The 14,409-nt window shown below is 49.4% G+C and overlaps 1 protein-coding gene across 1 annotated transcript; it reads left to right on the plus strand.

Annotated features, from left to right (window-relative positions):
- Positions 1–9,599: 9,599 nt before the first annotated feature.
- KLF4 (KLF transcription factor 4) lies at positions 9,600–13,733 on the plus strand (the record flags this gene model as incomplete). The annotated part of the gene is given in 6 exon segments (XM_082497817.1): positions 9,600–9,631; positions 9,633–9,678; positions 9,681–9,803; positions 9,951–10,863; positions 10,948–11,112; positions 12,624–13,733. Coding segments are annotated over 6 exon segments (1,455 nt in total). The 3' UTR covers positions 12,800–13,733.
- Between the last annotated feature and the right edge of the window lie 676 nt (positions 13,734–14,409).

Consider the following 14,409-nt stretch of genomic DNA (forward strand, 5'->3'; position numbering starts at 1 on the left):
CTCATGACCAAAGCAGAGTGGGAGTTTTAGGATCTCACTATATCTCTGTGACAAAAATGTGAGCATTCAGCGGAGGAGCGACAGGACTACACCTTTGTGATGGTCAAAGTTACAAAAAAATACAGAGCAGGACCAGCCCCTTTTTAGGTGACAAAACATGGAGCCACAGCTACACACACATGGATTTGAGCAAAGAAAAGGTGTCACTGTCTGGTTTAGCAGCTTTTAGTCACAGCAAAATCTAGCTTACCCTTTAAAATTACTTCTGGCACAGAAGACCAGAGCTGCCACTATTGTGATATGTCCTGTGGCACAGGCCAGTTCCCTTTTGGGGAACAACCATGCAAACTCTTCTAGTCCCCAGCCTTAGCACACTGACCTCCTTAAGCTTGCCTTATGGTCTCTGAACACAGAGGCGATTTAGTGCTTTAAATAGGTTTCTAGGCTCACTCTTTCTCTCTCCCTCCTTCTGGAGACAGATCTATACTCCTAATTGGGCTGGTAGACTAGGTGCCCTCTACTGAGTCATTACCACCTATTGTGTAAGACAATGGATTGTAAAGCAATGTAGATTTTATCAATAGAAACACTCTTTGGCAATCAGACTTCTGAGGATAAAATCATAGATTCAGCTGACAATGAGTGTGTCTTTGCTCATGGGATGTCAGCTCCAAAATTATTAACTGGTGTAAATACCCTACTATATCTTAATTACTTTCGCATTTATTCATAGCCTTGGCTGCACTGTTTCTTGTAAGTACCATAACTGCGCTACAAAGAGTTTAACTAACTTATTCAAGGGAACTTTAAAGGAGTTCAGAAACAAATACTTCTCTTTTAAGTTTAGCTGTATCATTTCTCCACAAATGGATGGTATTATGCCTCTCATTTAAAAAAAAAAAAAATAGTTGTGAAAACATTAATGTTGCAAAATCAGGCACACAACATTGTGTGCTAACAAACTGGATGTGCCAGAATTAAAGTTGCCCATGTCGCCGTCTTTTGGCCCCTTTCTTGCCTTACAAGATCACAAGCTACTTTCCAGAGCAGCTCTGCCTCACCAATTGGTCAAGGAGGTGTTGGTCAGTGGCAGACAGATTTAGCCCTAACCTAAATTCCACCTAGGGCTTCCACCTAGGGCTTGGCATCCCCAAAGGCCCAGAGCCCGCCAGTAGGAAACACTTGGCACAAAGACTTAGGTGGAATTTAGACCGGCTGAATCTGGAGCCTAATGAGCAGCTATTCCTTATTTTGTTTCTTCCTCATTGTGCAGAGCGTGGCCCCAGGCCTCAATTACCGCATGCTATTCAATCCCTGCTCAGAATGCAGCATTATTAATTTCCTCATGTTTCCTCATTACTGATTTCCTATGGCACTCCTCGTCCCCACATCTCAGTGCCCTGCAAGCGCAGTGTGCCTCGTGGCAGTCTGTGAAGTGAGCAGTGGATCTCTTGTTCAGCAACGATTGCAGCTAAACTGTTCTGCTGGCATGCGGCGTCCATGATGAGGTGTTTCCCAGGGCAGTTAGCATTTTGTGCCACCAGCTGTCCATGTGCCTCTTGCCGGGCAGGGTTCCAGCTGTGCTGCTGTCCATGGCAAAGCATCCCTGGAAGCAATGGAGCCACCAAAACTGGCAACGGAGCCAAACCATCGGAGCATCATTATGCAGCATCTATGTCAAAAATCTGAGAGTAGTTGCCATATTGCTCTCATTAAGAGAGCAAGGGACTGTTATCATAGAGTAATGGGCTCCTGCTGGTCCATTAATGTTGAAGCAGAGCTGGAGGCATTCATGGAAACAATGTGGGAGCCTGGTATTTATTCTCAGTGCAGGCAGCATTGATCCTTTCTCCCAGTGTTCTCCTACAATGTCTTTATTCCCGTTCAAATGAAGGGAATATTTATCTAATCATTTCCTCTGCTGGATGCTGGTGCAGGGAAACAACAGATGTTCTTGACTTCAGCATGGCAAATAGTTTAGAAAGACATCTTGGGTGAATCAGCTATCCAGGTCAGTTTATCCACAACATTGCGTAGGAGGAACCATGGAAAGATGGCAGAAGTGTTTACTGTCCTGTGATTACCTAGCTCATTAGCACAAATTTAATTTCAAAGTCAGGAGCACTTTACTGCTAAGCTCTCTCTTACTCTCTCCTCATGCAAATTCAAATACATTACACACTAGAAGCAGCTATCTCCCATTTTCTAGTTTTCTTATATCTTACACCTTCGTGGGCATTTTGTTAGGAAGCACGTTATCAGTTCAGATTACATTCCTTAGAAGGACCACTTTTACTCAAACAAAAGAAACTCAGACCTTAACCAGGGAGAAAGGGCTTGAAAAATCCACCAGCAGTGAAAGCCGACTTCTTGGTAGGTGTTGAGACCTACCTTGAGTTTCTGCAGTATCAGAGCTTCCTTAGGAGCAAAATGTTGCCAGTTCTTATATGTGCAAAAGAAATATGAAACAATGACGCAAATGTGTCATCTCTCCAAGTCTGCAGGCAGGTCTGCCAAAGTCTCACTGCTGCCATCAGCTTCAGCAACCATGAGAAATGGAGATGAGCGGGGGCAGTTATTAACATCACTCCATTCCAGAATTGTGCAAACGAGAGAGGAATAAATGGATTTTATATTGACACTGCTTGGGAATGTTATGGGAAGCTGAATCTGTACTAAGATGATTCATTTTTATTAACAGAGATTATTAGTTAAAGGTTACTAACTAAAAGGTGAGGAAGACTGAGATGGGGAGGATGGGGGAGATCTCTTCCACATAGTTCTTCCACAGCGATCAAGGGGTCTGGGACATGGCCAAAGAGTAAAACCCCTTCTTGCAGCAGAAAAGATATTATTCCAAGGAGATAGAGAAGTTAGAAGTATCTCCTCATTTCCAGAGGCTATTGGACAGCAGTGCCTTAAATATTTCACATCGATAATAATGAGAGAATCTGGTCCCCAAGAAGGGTGCAGGAAGGTGAATTAATAGTAATCCTAGCACCTGGCTGCTTCTTCAGAGCCAGCTCCACAGAGCAACTTGGGCTTCTAACCCATATATCTCCCTGCATCTTCCAGGATATACCAAATCTATCACCCATCAATGGAAAGCATCCTCTGGTTAGCTAACAGCTGGTGATTTTTCAAGTTTTCCCTGTTTTACTGCGACTCCTCCATTGGATATGGAAAAATACAATGAATCAGCCCCATGCACGCAAAAAATCGCAAACAAACAAACAAATTAAGAAGAATTCATCCTCTTCGCTGTGTGTGAGTGTCCCCACATTACATGCAGGACTTTGAAAAGGATGCTTATTGTGGAGTTCTTGTTTGCACCAGTCCCACTGTGGGAGCCACTTATATAAGTTATTGTTAAAGTTTGGGGAACGTCTGAATTCAAAGATGGGGCAAACCCATTAAAACAATGACGGATGGGGCAAACCCGTTAAAGCAAGGATGCCTAAGCCCAACAAAAAAAAAAAAAAAGTATAAAGTTCTTTCTTTTCCATAAACAATTCAAGGTATTTTGCCTCTTAGAGAAACGCGATAACCCTTGGATTGCTTGAAAGTGGAAGAGCTGCTGCATGCAAGAGATCCTGGGCGCTGCTAAATTGCGTGAGGCTGCTGGCCGCCTCTGCCAGGGGCTGGTGAGACTGAAAGGATGGTACTCAGCAGGAGGATCATCACCTCTGGAAACAGATGCCTGAATCTCACAGGGAGTTAGTCCCCTGGGGGAAATTCCGTGGGAATCAACAACCTGAACTCTGGCTGAGAATCGGACCCCTGAGGTCCCTGAGAGCCTGCTTAGTTACAGGCTCTCAAGAAACACTGGGCTGATGTGCTGTAAGTACAGTGAAAGTCATCATCAGGGCTCTTTCTTGCAAGCAGACCCCTTTCCTCTCGGGTGTGAACACATGCTGGCTGCACAGCAGAAAGAACAGCTCATGGTCCAGAAACCTCCTTGCATCAGCACTGCTAACAACCTCAGCAACACTGCTTCTTACAAGGGTCCGACAGACCAACAGCATGGACCTACAGCACCCTGCGACAGGCTTTTATACTGAGCATGAGGCAGATGGGATGGAATACCCTGTTGGCCAGTTTTGGGTCACCTGTCCTGTCTGCTTCTCCCTGCAGGTGGGACCTCTCTGTGTTTTTCTGCTTCTGACCCTCCAACGGGGCAAATAACCAAGTTATCTGGCCTTGGGGGTTATAGCATAAGCAAGAGCCTCCCTGCATACCGTGCCTGGGCATCAACTATCAACATAGGTCTTATCACTCTGAGAACAAACAGTTTCTGCACAATATGCTGTTAATTCCAGTAGTTAGAAGAGGCCCAGCTAAAAAGGAAAGTCGCTGAACAAAATTCATCCTGTTTTACCTCAAACCAGGGCAAGGCTCTTGGATGATAATACATATTGTTGGGTCTTTCTGACTTCCCTCATGTAGGACAGTAAAATAATTATCAAGATAGGGTTGGGCTTTCAAAAAGCAGCTGAAAATGTTTTTGACCACAGCCACTGCTGACATTCTCAGCATGAATGTTTAGGATCTTAAGTCTGCATGTGCCATCTGTATATGTATGCACTTGCTACTGCTTGAAACCTGCCTGGAATTGCCCACAATCTTCAGAAATATGCCCTTTGCACTGCACTAATAATTCACAAGCTTAACTGCCAACCGAGTGGGGGTTTACTTCTGTTTAACAAAAATAAAGTACCCCATGCAAGAACAGGTAAATAAAACTTGAGCTCCGTTGCACTTTATGAAGAGTATACAATAGATGGTAGAAAACAGATCCCCAAAGGGCAGGTCTCCCTGGGCAAAGCCCAGGAAGGCTATTTGGTGGTTGTGGCTCTGGACTGTCTCACCTTTCCTGGCTGTGCGGAGATCCTACAGGAGGAGGGTGAATCCTCAGCACTGCACCGCACCTCTCCAGAGCGTGCCATGCACAGCAGGCGTGAGATCTCTCCCTCTTTCCCCCCCTTCTCAAACGCAGTGCAGCTGAGGTCAGTTAATTTGGGTTGCTTGGGATGTAAGAAACCCTCCAGATGCCACGTCTCCTTTTCATGAACCTACCCACCTCCACCTGCTCTCCAGCAACATTGGACCAAGGATTGTGGAGGCGCTGCTTTTGATTTTAAGTAGCAACAAGGATGCTATTAGATATAACTCAGCATCATGGGTTTCTTCCCAGTTCTCCTTTTATTATTTTATGCCAGCGCTTGGGCAGGGGGCCCGGCTGCTTCTGGCCCCGTAGGCTATCTGTGTGGCACCCTTCAAAGATAACAAAGTACAATCCCAAAGATGCCAGGAAAGCATCTTGCTGTCTGACCCCAATGAGGCTGTGACACAATCTTTCCCAAAGTCTGCAGTCCCTGATTCCATCAGCTGCTGTCGCAGACAACCAAATCAAAGGGGACAAGCTGCACATTGCGGTTCCTTAGAGGCAGTTCGTTGAAAATCGAGTTTCAAAGTTAGGCTTTAAAATAAACACAGCAAGATAAACAGGTTGGTCTTTGTTTTGGGCACAATCAGTTTCACTGTTGGTTTTTTTTTTTTGCTTGTTGTTGATGTTCTTAATGTTTTTAATGTGGGATGCCATTTCCTGATGACTGTCTCTGCTCCAAAAACCTGTGCTCTTTCATCACCTTGGCTTTCTCCTGTCTCTTGGGGTTTATACTGCAAGGTGATCAGTGGCTCATGCTAGCCACTAAGGCTTCCTCATGATCAGCCCTGTTAACCAGTTATTTTACTCTGCCCTACAGTTGGCAGTGAATTATGGCTTGGACCGGCCATCGATATGCATTGTCAGCATCGGGTAATAACCCTTTTTTTCCCCAAAATGGGTGAACGGCACCCACGGCTAGGCTAGGGCAATAAGATGTGGTAGATGTGGAAGAAACCTCCTTCTTCTACCCAGTGACGGTGAGAAACACACAGAGGCCACAACAGTCCAGCATGGAGAGTGCTGCAGCAGACTTCTTTCTGTCCAAGCACAGCACAGTCTGGAAAAATATTGCACATCCCAAGGCAAGAGGGACACAAATTCTGTGCAATTTTCTATCTGAATTAAGCAATCCCTAAAGTTAGCTTTGAACAGCAGAGAAACATGCTGTGTTCTGAGTTAGTGGAAGGAAAGTTTTAGAGAAAATTGGGAAATTTGGAGAAAACCGAGACTTGAAGAAATGGTCAGCTGGCGAGAGAAGGCATATTAAATCTGTCTTAAGAAAACAATGTTTAGGTTGTTATGTAGGCTGGGAAAGCATCGGCTGTGAGCAGTTGCAAATTTAATGCAATTAATTTCCACACTGAAGACCATTAAATCACATTCCCTTTCATTTAAGGGAGGAAAAGAAAAGCTTTTGCCTTGTGCTTAATTAGTGAAAAAGAATGTGTTGACCTTTATGCGGGATGTTCAAAAGGAGGTGGCATTGAACTTACCGATGCCTGCAAACATACACTTTTTTAAGCTCTCTGCCAACATTTACACAATTCAAAATCAAGACCCAGATGAAAGTGGGCCACATCTTTTTAACACGAACTTACACATAGCTCGTACGCATCCGTCTGACTTACCCACAAACATTGCGACCAAGTCTATTTTAATGAAGATTGTGAAAGCAACCTGTACTACTTCAGCCCGTGTTATTCAAGCCTTCTGCTCCTGGAACCAGTGAAGTTCTGTTGTTTATTTCAAATAGATCCAATCACTTATCTGCTTTTGAAGCTTTCTTGTTCTCCTGTTTCTAATAAGGGGTGTATTTTTAATTTTGATGGTGGCTCAGAGTGAATCTGAGCTTCAAATTCGGACCTGAAAAATACTGCATTGCTTAGGAGATCCATAAATTAACATTTACACCAACAGGAAACAAAAAGAAAAACAACTGATGGGGAAAAACTGTGCAGAGACCTTGCAAGTTTCCACATCAGGGGGTTTCTCCTGAGACTAAGCTGGAAAGGAAGGTTTAGACCTACAACTGTTGCTGTTGGGTTTGGATGCTAATTCCTGAAGTGGTTGTCAGAGAGACTGGGAGCATAAGCCCTGGATAAAAATCACCGTTGGGAACTGGCAGCGATGCTGTGAGCATGGCCGTCTGAGGAGGCTGTTGCGCCGCAGACCACCAGCCCTGCACCTCTGAGCAGGAAAGGTGCCTCCTGTCCCTTTCCAAGGAGTCTTTGGGCATCCTCCTGGTATTTCACCAGCCTTCATCTCTCCACACGAATCCTTTTTGTACCGGTGGTTCCTGGCACATCTGCCAAGACATGGACTTTGCGCAGAAAAAAAAAAAAAAAATTCTGGTGCCAAAGTTATTAATAATTAACATTTGCAACACAAAACTGGTAAAACCAGTTTGCTAAAATAAAGCCGGGCATTTTATTATTATTTTAGGATTTAATTTAGTCATCATAAGTTACTCAGGCTCATGTTTGCAAATTACGCAGGGCAGGGACTTCACCCCTCCGGCCCGACCAGTTCTGGAGAGCGGCCGGCAGCTCGCCCGCGGGACCGGGGGGGGGGGCCGGGAGGGGGGGGAAGGGATACGGCCGGTGGGGCGGCCGCGGGGCCGGTGCGACAGCCCGCCGGGTCTGCCCGCGGCCGGGGGAGCGGCGCCGGCTCGCCATTGCCCTCTGGAGGAGCCGGGGCCGCCGCTCCGGCGCCCCCGCTTGCTCCCGTCGGCGAGCCCGCTCCTTTCTTTGAGGCTTCTGCGGGGTGTTGCTGTGTTTTAGGGTTGTTTTTTAATTTTCGTTAATTTCTCCTTTTTTCTTTTTCTTTTTTTTTTTTTCCGGAAGATGTCCAGCATCGCAGCCGCCGCGCAGCACAACCCTCGGGGGGTCCGGCCGGCGGCCATCGGCATTCTCCGTCCCTACCGCCGGCACCGGGCCCCCACCGCCGGCAGCCCCGCCGGCCCCGGCCCCGCGCTGCTCCGCCGCCGTCCCGCGGGCACCGGCGCCGCTCGTCCCCCTCTCCAGATCGGTTGGCGCCCCGCGACGGAAAAGCTTATCAGCCCAAAACAGTCCGTTACCGGCACAAAGCAAGGCGTGTAAAGGGCCCCGCCGTCGGGGCGCGCGTCAGAGAAAGAAAAAAAAGGAAAAAGGAAAAAGAAAAAAAAAAAGGAAAAAGAAAAAAAAAAGGAAAAAGGAAAAAGAAGAAAAAAGGAAAAAGGAAAAAGAAAAAAGGGAAAAAAAGGAAAAAGAAAAAATACAAAAGGAAAAAGAAAAAAAGGAAAACAAAAAAAAAGAAAACAAAAATAAAAAAATAATTTAAGAAAGGAAAAAGGGGAAAAAAAAACAAGGAAAAAGAAAAAAAGAAAAAATAAAGGAAGAGAGGAAAAACAGAAAATAAAAGATAAGGAAAAGAAAGGAAAAGACACAGTCGGGCTTTCGGGTCATTTCATTTTATTTCATTTTAGATGAGATATTAGATATTAGGAAGAAATTCTTTCCTGTGAGGGCGGTGAGGCACTGGAACAGGTTGCCCAGAGAAGCTGCGGATGCCCCATCCCTGGAAGCGTTCAAGGCCCGGTGGGACGGGGCTGCGAGCAACCTGGTCTGCTGGAAGGTGTCCCTGCCCATGGCGGGGGGTGGGGGTGGGGGGGTGGAACTCTGTAAGGTCCCTTCCAACCCAAAACCACCCCGTGATTTCGCGATTTCACTTTATTCTCTGCGGGCGCTCCAGCGCGCCCCGTTGGGGGGAGGTGGAGAAGGGGGGTGGGGAGGGCACTGTCGGTGTCAAAATCTGCACGCGCTCTGGCTCCACGCGAGACGGCGATTACCGAGCAAGCGGCCAGGCCCGACGGCACACGCGGAGCGGAGCGAAGCCAGGTGCGCGGTACCTGATGCCGCGTCCTCCCCTCCCCCGCCGCCGCCGCCGCCGGTGAGCGAGACCCCGCGGCGCGCGGGCATCCCCAACCGCCCGTGCTCCACTCCCTGCCCCGCCGCTCCCCAGCCCCGTGCGCTGGCGTCAGCGACCCGCCTGCGTCACGCGGGGCGCGCGGGCGGGGAGGGGCGGGGCGGGGCGGGGCGGGGCGGGGAGGGGCGGAGCGGGAGCCCCCCTCTTCCTCCGTACCCGAGCCTCGCCTGGCGCGCGCGCACCGCCCCCTCTTCCCCACGTGTCAGTTTGTTTTCGCCGTCGCCACAGCGACGGTGGGCGGGGCGGGCGCGAGGTGAGGTTATAAGAAGGGCGGCGGCGGCGGGCTGCGGGCAGTGCCGAGCGGGGCGCGGCGGCGGTAGGAACAGCAGGAGAACGCGAGCCGGGCCGGCCCCTCCCTCCCGACTGGCACTACCGCGCCCCGTCCGTCCCGCCCGGCTCCCCCATGGCCGCCGCTCCCTGGGAAGCATCTCGCGCCGCCGCCCTGCCGGTGCCGGAGCCGTATTGCCGGGTGGCGGCCGCCTCCCCGCGACGCCGCTAGCGTCCCGCGTCCCGCTCACCTCCGTCGCCGGTGAAGCACCGAGGAAGGGCGCTCCCGCGGCACCGCCCCGGCGGCGCTGGGCCGGTTGTCCGCAGCTGGACGGCGCCTTCGTGCCACCCTTTCTCCCTCTCCTCCTCGGCGGCGCTCGGGGCGACGGCGACGGCAGCTCGGCGTGACGCCTCGGCGCGGATGCGGTGGGTGCCGGGCGCGGCCCCCGGCCCGGCCTTCCCCCCCGCCGCCGCCGCCTGACGCCGCTGTGCTCTCCCCACCCGCAGGCAGCCCCCCGGCGAGTGCGAGATGGCGCTCAGCGGCACACTCCTTCCCTCCATCGCCACCTTCGCGGCGGGCGCCGCGGGCCGCGAGAAGGCGGCGCGGCCCGCGGGCCCCGGCAACGTGAGTAGCGGCGTCGCGGCGGCGCGGGCCATTCGGAACGGGGTCGGGGTGGCGGTAGCGGCGGGGGCGGTGGCGGCGGGGGTGCCGGCCGGGGCGGGCGCGGCGGGGTGGCGGGCCGGGGGCTGAGCCGTGCCCGTCTCCCCGCAGCGGTGGCGGGAGGAGCTGTCGCAGCTGAAGCGGCCGCCGCCGGCGCTGGCGGCGCGGCCCGTGGAGGCGCAGCCGTCGGAGCTGGAGACCACCACCGCCGCCGCCCTGGGGCCACGCCGCGACGCTGAGGAGTTCAACGAGCTGCTGGACTTCGACTTCATCCTCTCCAACTCCCTCATGCACCAGGAGCCTGCTGCCGCCGCCGCTGTGGTGGTGGCCCCCGCCGCCGCCCCGGCCCCCACCGCCAGCCCTTGCCCCGCCGGGCCCTTCGCCTACCCGCTGCCCCGGCCCGAGCCCGCCGGACTCCTCTACGGCGGCGGCAGCCGCGACGGGGCCCCAGCTGCCGGCCCCGCTGCCCCCTTCAACCTGGCCGACATCACCGACGTGTCGCCTTCAGGAGGCTTCGTGGCTGAGCTTATGCGGCCCGACCTGGACCCGGTGTACCTGCCGGCGCCGGCGACCCTGCCGCCTCTGGGCAGCCTGCAGGGCAAGTTCGTGGTGAAGGCTATGGGCGAGTACAGCCACCCGGGGCTCAGCCCCAAGAGCGGCCCTTCGGCTGCTGCCCCACCGCCTGGCACCGAGGGCCCTGGGGCCCCCTACAGCCCCCTGCCGCGGATGTGCCCCAAAATCAAGCAGGAGGCTGCCCCACCGTGCACCCTGGCCCCACCACCACCACCACATGGGAGCGGCTCCCGAGGAGCCCCCCAGCACGACTTCTCCCTGGGCCGCCCGCTGCCTGCCCGGACTACGCCTTCACTGGGGCCTGATGAGATGTTGAGTGGCAGAGACTGTATCCCTGCTGCCCAGGGGCTGAGCCACCCACCGTTGCCACTGCCGCCGGGGTACCCTTCAGCCCCTGGTTACCCCACCTTCCTGCCCGAGCAGCTGCCACCTGGCACACTCCAGTACCAAGGTGAGTCCCTGTGCATCGGCAGCGGGGGTACCGGTGTGCCCACTTTGGCTCTGGCGGTGCTCATTCCTCCCTGTCTGCCTCTAGAGCTGATGCCTCCGGGGAACTGCCTGCCTGAGGAGACCAAACCCAAGAGGGGACGCAGGTCATGGCCTAGGAAAAGGACGGCCACACACACCTGTGACTATGCGGGCTGCGGCAAAACCTACACCAAGAGCTCTCATCTCAAGGCGCATCTGAGAACCCACACAGGTTAGTCCCAGCGTGGGGTCGGTGAGATGCCCCAGCCTGAGGGGCATGGGAGGATCCCCTTGGGCAGTGAAAACGGGGGAGTACTGGAGGAGGGATAAAAGTAGCAAGAAGTCGTAACCCTTCTCTGCTGGGTTTCCGGGCTTTTTTTCCTCCCCCTTTGGCTATGTGAAGTCCTGTTCAGTCTTTGCTTATTGGCTTGGCATTTTGCTTAATGGTTCAGAATGACTCAGATGTGGGAGCGGGTGGGTTTCTTGCCAAGGCAAAGTTTGTTGCTCCTCTCTTGTTGTGTAGCTAGCTAATTAGCAGGTAGTTGGAGGTCAGCTGGGATTTGTTGCTCTAGATGGTGTTGGCCCACTTCTGAGAAGGGAGCAGACTTCTCTCTAAGATACTGCTTTCTCTGCTCGTGGTTAAATGCTTTGCACACGCACCCCTCTTGTCTTGGCTTGCTCTAGTGCAAGAGATCGTGCACCTCTACAAGCTGCTGTTCCCTTTGTGAGGAAACTGTTATGGGCCCCTTGTAAGTGGGGCTTTCAGCTGTGTCGGCAGCATTGGAGTGCCTCGCCTATGCGTGGGAGCACACCTTCCCCTGCACTAGCACCAAAGAGGCAGAGTTTAATGGTTGATTGCCTACTGCTAGAATTCGGATAAAATCTGCCAAAGTGTGTGTCTGAGCACAAGTTCAAACTTTAACCTTAGAGCTGAGTGTGGTGTTGCAGTAACTGAGCTTGTGAAAGCAGGTACATTGTGCGCAGTTTCACCAGTGCAGGCATTCCGTAACAGTGATTAAATAACCCGGGAATTTGCATAATTTAAATCTGTGGATTGTGAACTTGATTCAGGACTTTCTCCTGAAGGAGACAGGAAAAGGAGAAACTTCTTATAGTGCAGTAGTTAGGCTACATCTTCAGCTAATGGGAGGGGAAAAAAGTTGGTCTAGTGAACAGTACTTCCCGTCTGCCACAAGACGGTCAGCACAGTCTCCAGTATGTGTAGGACTGGGATTTTGTAATTGTCAGGGAAACTTGTCTTGCTGTCAACAGTGGTTTTGTTATAGTGAAGACACTTAAGAGCGAATTCTTGATCAGGCTGAGCTAATGAAAACAGTTTCCAGCTGGTTTTTAATTCTTAAGATCTGCAGTTATCTAAATACTTTGTGTGCTGAGCTATTTCTGGTTACTATTTCATTGTATAACATCAGCTGGCAAAAAATACGCTATTATCTGAACTTGTGTGCTCTGAAGCCTTGTGTGCAAGACAAACAGTGGAAATGAGCATTTTAGTGAAGATTCCAGTGATACCAACATTTTATAGTACCTTTGGATTTTGAAAAGACAGTCTTACCCTGTCAGTCTTTGTAGTGTTCTTGCAAGAAGTTCATTGCATTTTCTTTGACATTGCCTGGTTTCTTACCCAGGACAATGTGTGTTGGTCTTTCTTGAAAGAAAGATGTTAGAAGTGGTAGCCATGAAAAAAAAAAAAAAAATTAACTGATGTGTTTTATTTTTTTAAAGGTGAGAAACCTTATCACTGTGACTGGGAAGGCTGCGGATGGAAGTTTGCCCGATCCGATGAACTTACTCGTCACTACAGAAAACACACAGGCCACCGCCCTTTCCAGTGCCAGCGGTGTGACAGAGCATTTTCCAGGTCGGACCACCTTGCCTTACACATGAAGAGGCACTTTTAATTCAAAGCAGTGGATCTTTCCCCAACTGCCGTAGAGATTCAGTATTTACAGCACAAGGACTGTCTTCCGCAAGATGGGGAGAAGAACACAGTTTAAGCACTACAGATAATCAAGGTGAAGTCTTCTAAAGAGTGGAAAAGAGGGATAATTGCATACAGACATTGCAACTTTTTTTATATATATACACATTTAAAAGAGAAGAGAACCAAAAACGTTGGGGTCAATGACTGGATCTTCTATCATTCCAATTGTAAATCCAACTTGAATTATTTCCGGACTACGAAATGCCAAGGAGTGACTGGAAGTCACGGATATCAGGGTTAAACAGACTGTGTGTAGTTTGGAGGGTGGGGATATTACACAGGGAAATGACATTCCCTTAATTTTCTTTCAATGCAATATTAGATGTAAATGTCATCTTGTACTTTCCTTTTTTTTCCTTCTAAAAGCCATTATGATGTTAAAAGAGGAGGAAAAATTCAGGTACAGAATTCTATTTTAAAAGCCTATTTCATGGTGCTTAGTGACTGTTGGTTCTTGAGGTACCAAAAACAGGAAGCCAAAGTTCTCAAACTGCTGCATATCTGACAAGGAAATATTTTTGTCTTCCGATCACCGATTATGACCTAAATCAGGTAAATAAACCTGGTTTATCTTTTCTTAAAGAAAATAACTTTATGCAGACAGTCTGTAATGCACTGTGGTTTCGATGTGCAATAGTTTGTACAATGGTTTATTCCCAAATATGCCTTAAGCAGAACAAATGTTTTCTATATAGTTCTTTACATAATAAATATGTAATATAAATTTAAGCAAACTTCTATTTTGTATATTTGTAAACTACGAAGTAAAAATGAACATTTTGTTGGAATTTGTATTTTGCATATTCAAGTTGAAAATAAGTTTTAAATAAACCTATAATATTTTATCTGAATGGCTGCTCTAACTTTTCCTTCTGTGCATGGATATGTCCAAAGAAAGTTTATTTAGTATTTGTTAGTTGTTGAATTTCTCAAGGCAAAAGGGGGTGGCAGCAAAGGCTTGTAGTCTCAGGACTCTGAAAGATAGGATTATATAAGTGCAGTGCTGATGTAACACTTTTTTTTTTAGTGAAAAAGATGTATACTGAAAACTTTTGCTCTGCGTATCAAATTGCCACTTATCTCACCTACATGATGAAATTGTAATTTATCATTAAGGTAACTGTTTGAATTATTTGTTAGAGGAAGTACATCTATTGGGGACACTAGATTTTGCACATTCAAAGACAACAAATTCTAGATAATTTTTTATAGTGGTCTTTCCAGGATGAAAAATTTCTAGCTTCATTTTGTTGGGCTTTTCAAATAAGCTGGTGTAGCCACTTTTATGTGAATGAAGGAAAATAACTGATTGGTATCACAAAGAATAAACTTGACTTAAGGAATAGAAAGTGCGTGCATAAAACACCTTTTAACAATAAACTACATGGAGTTTCTTTTGAAGCCTGCTCTGTCCTGGGAATTCAGTAATTCGGCAGTATCTGAAGAGCCAAAATTCTTGTAGGAATCCTGGTATGCATACCTAACTTGGGAAGGCTGACCATGCAGAGTCTGCAAACAGTGTAGCTG

The sequence above is a fragment of the Vanellus vanellus genome (genome assembly GCF_965231255.1).
Source record: "Vanellus vanellus genome assembly, chromosome: Z".
NCBI classification, from domain to species: Eukaryota; Metazoa; Chordata; class Aves; order Charadriiformes; family Charadriidae; genus Vanellus; species Vanellus vanellus.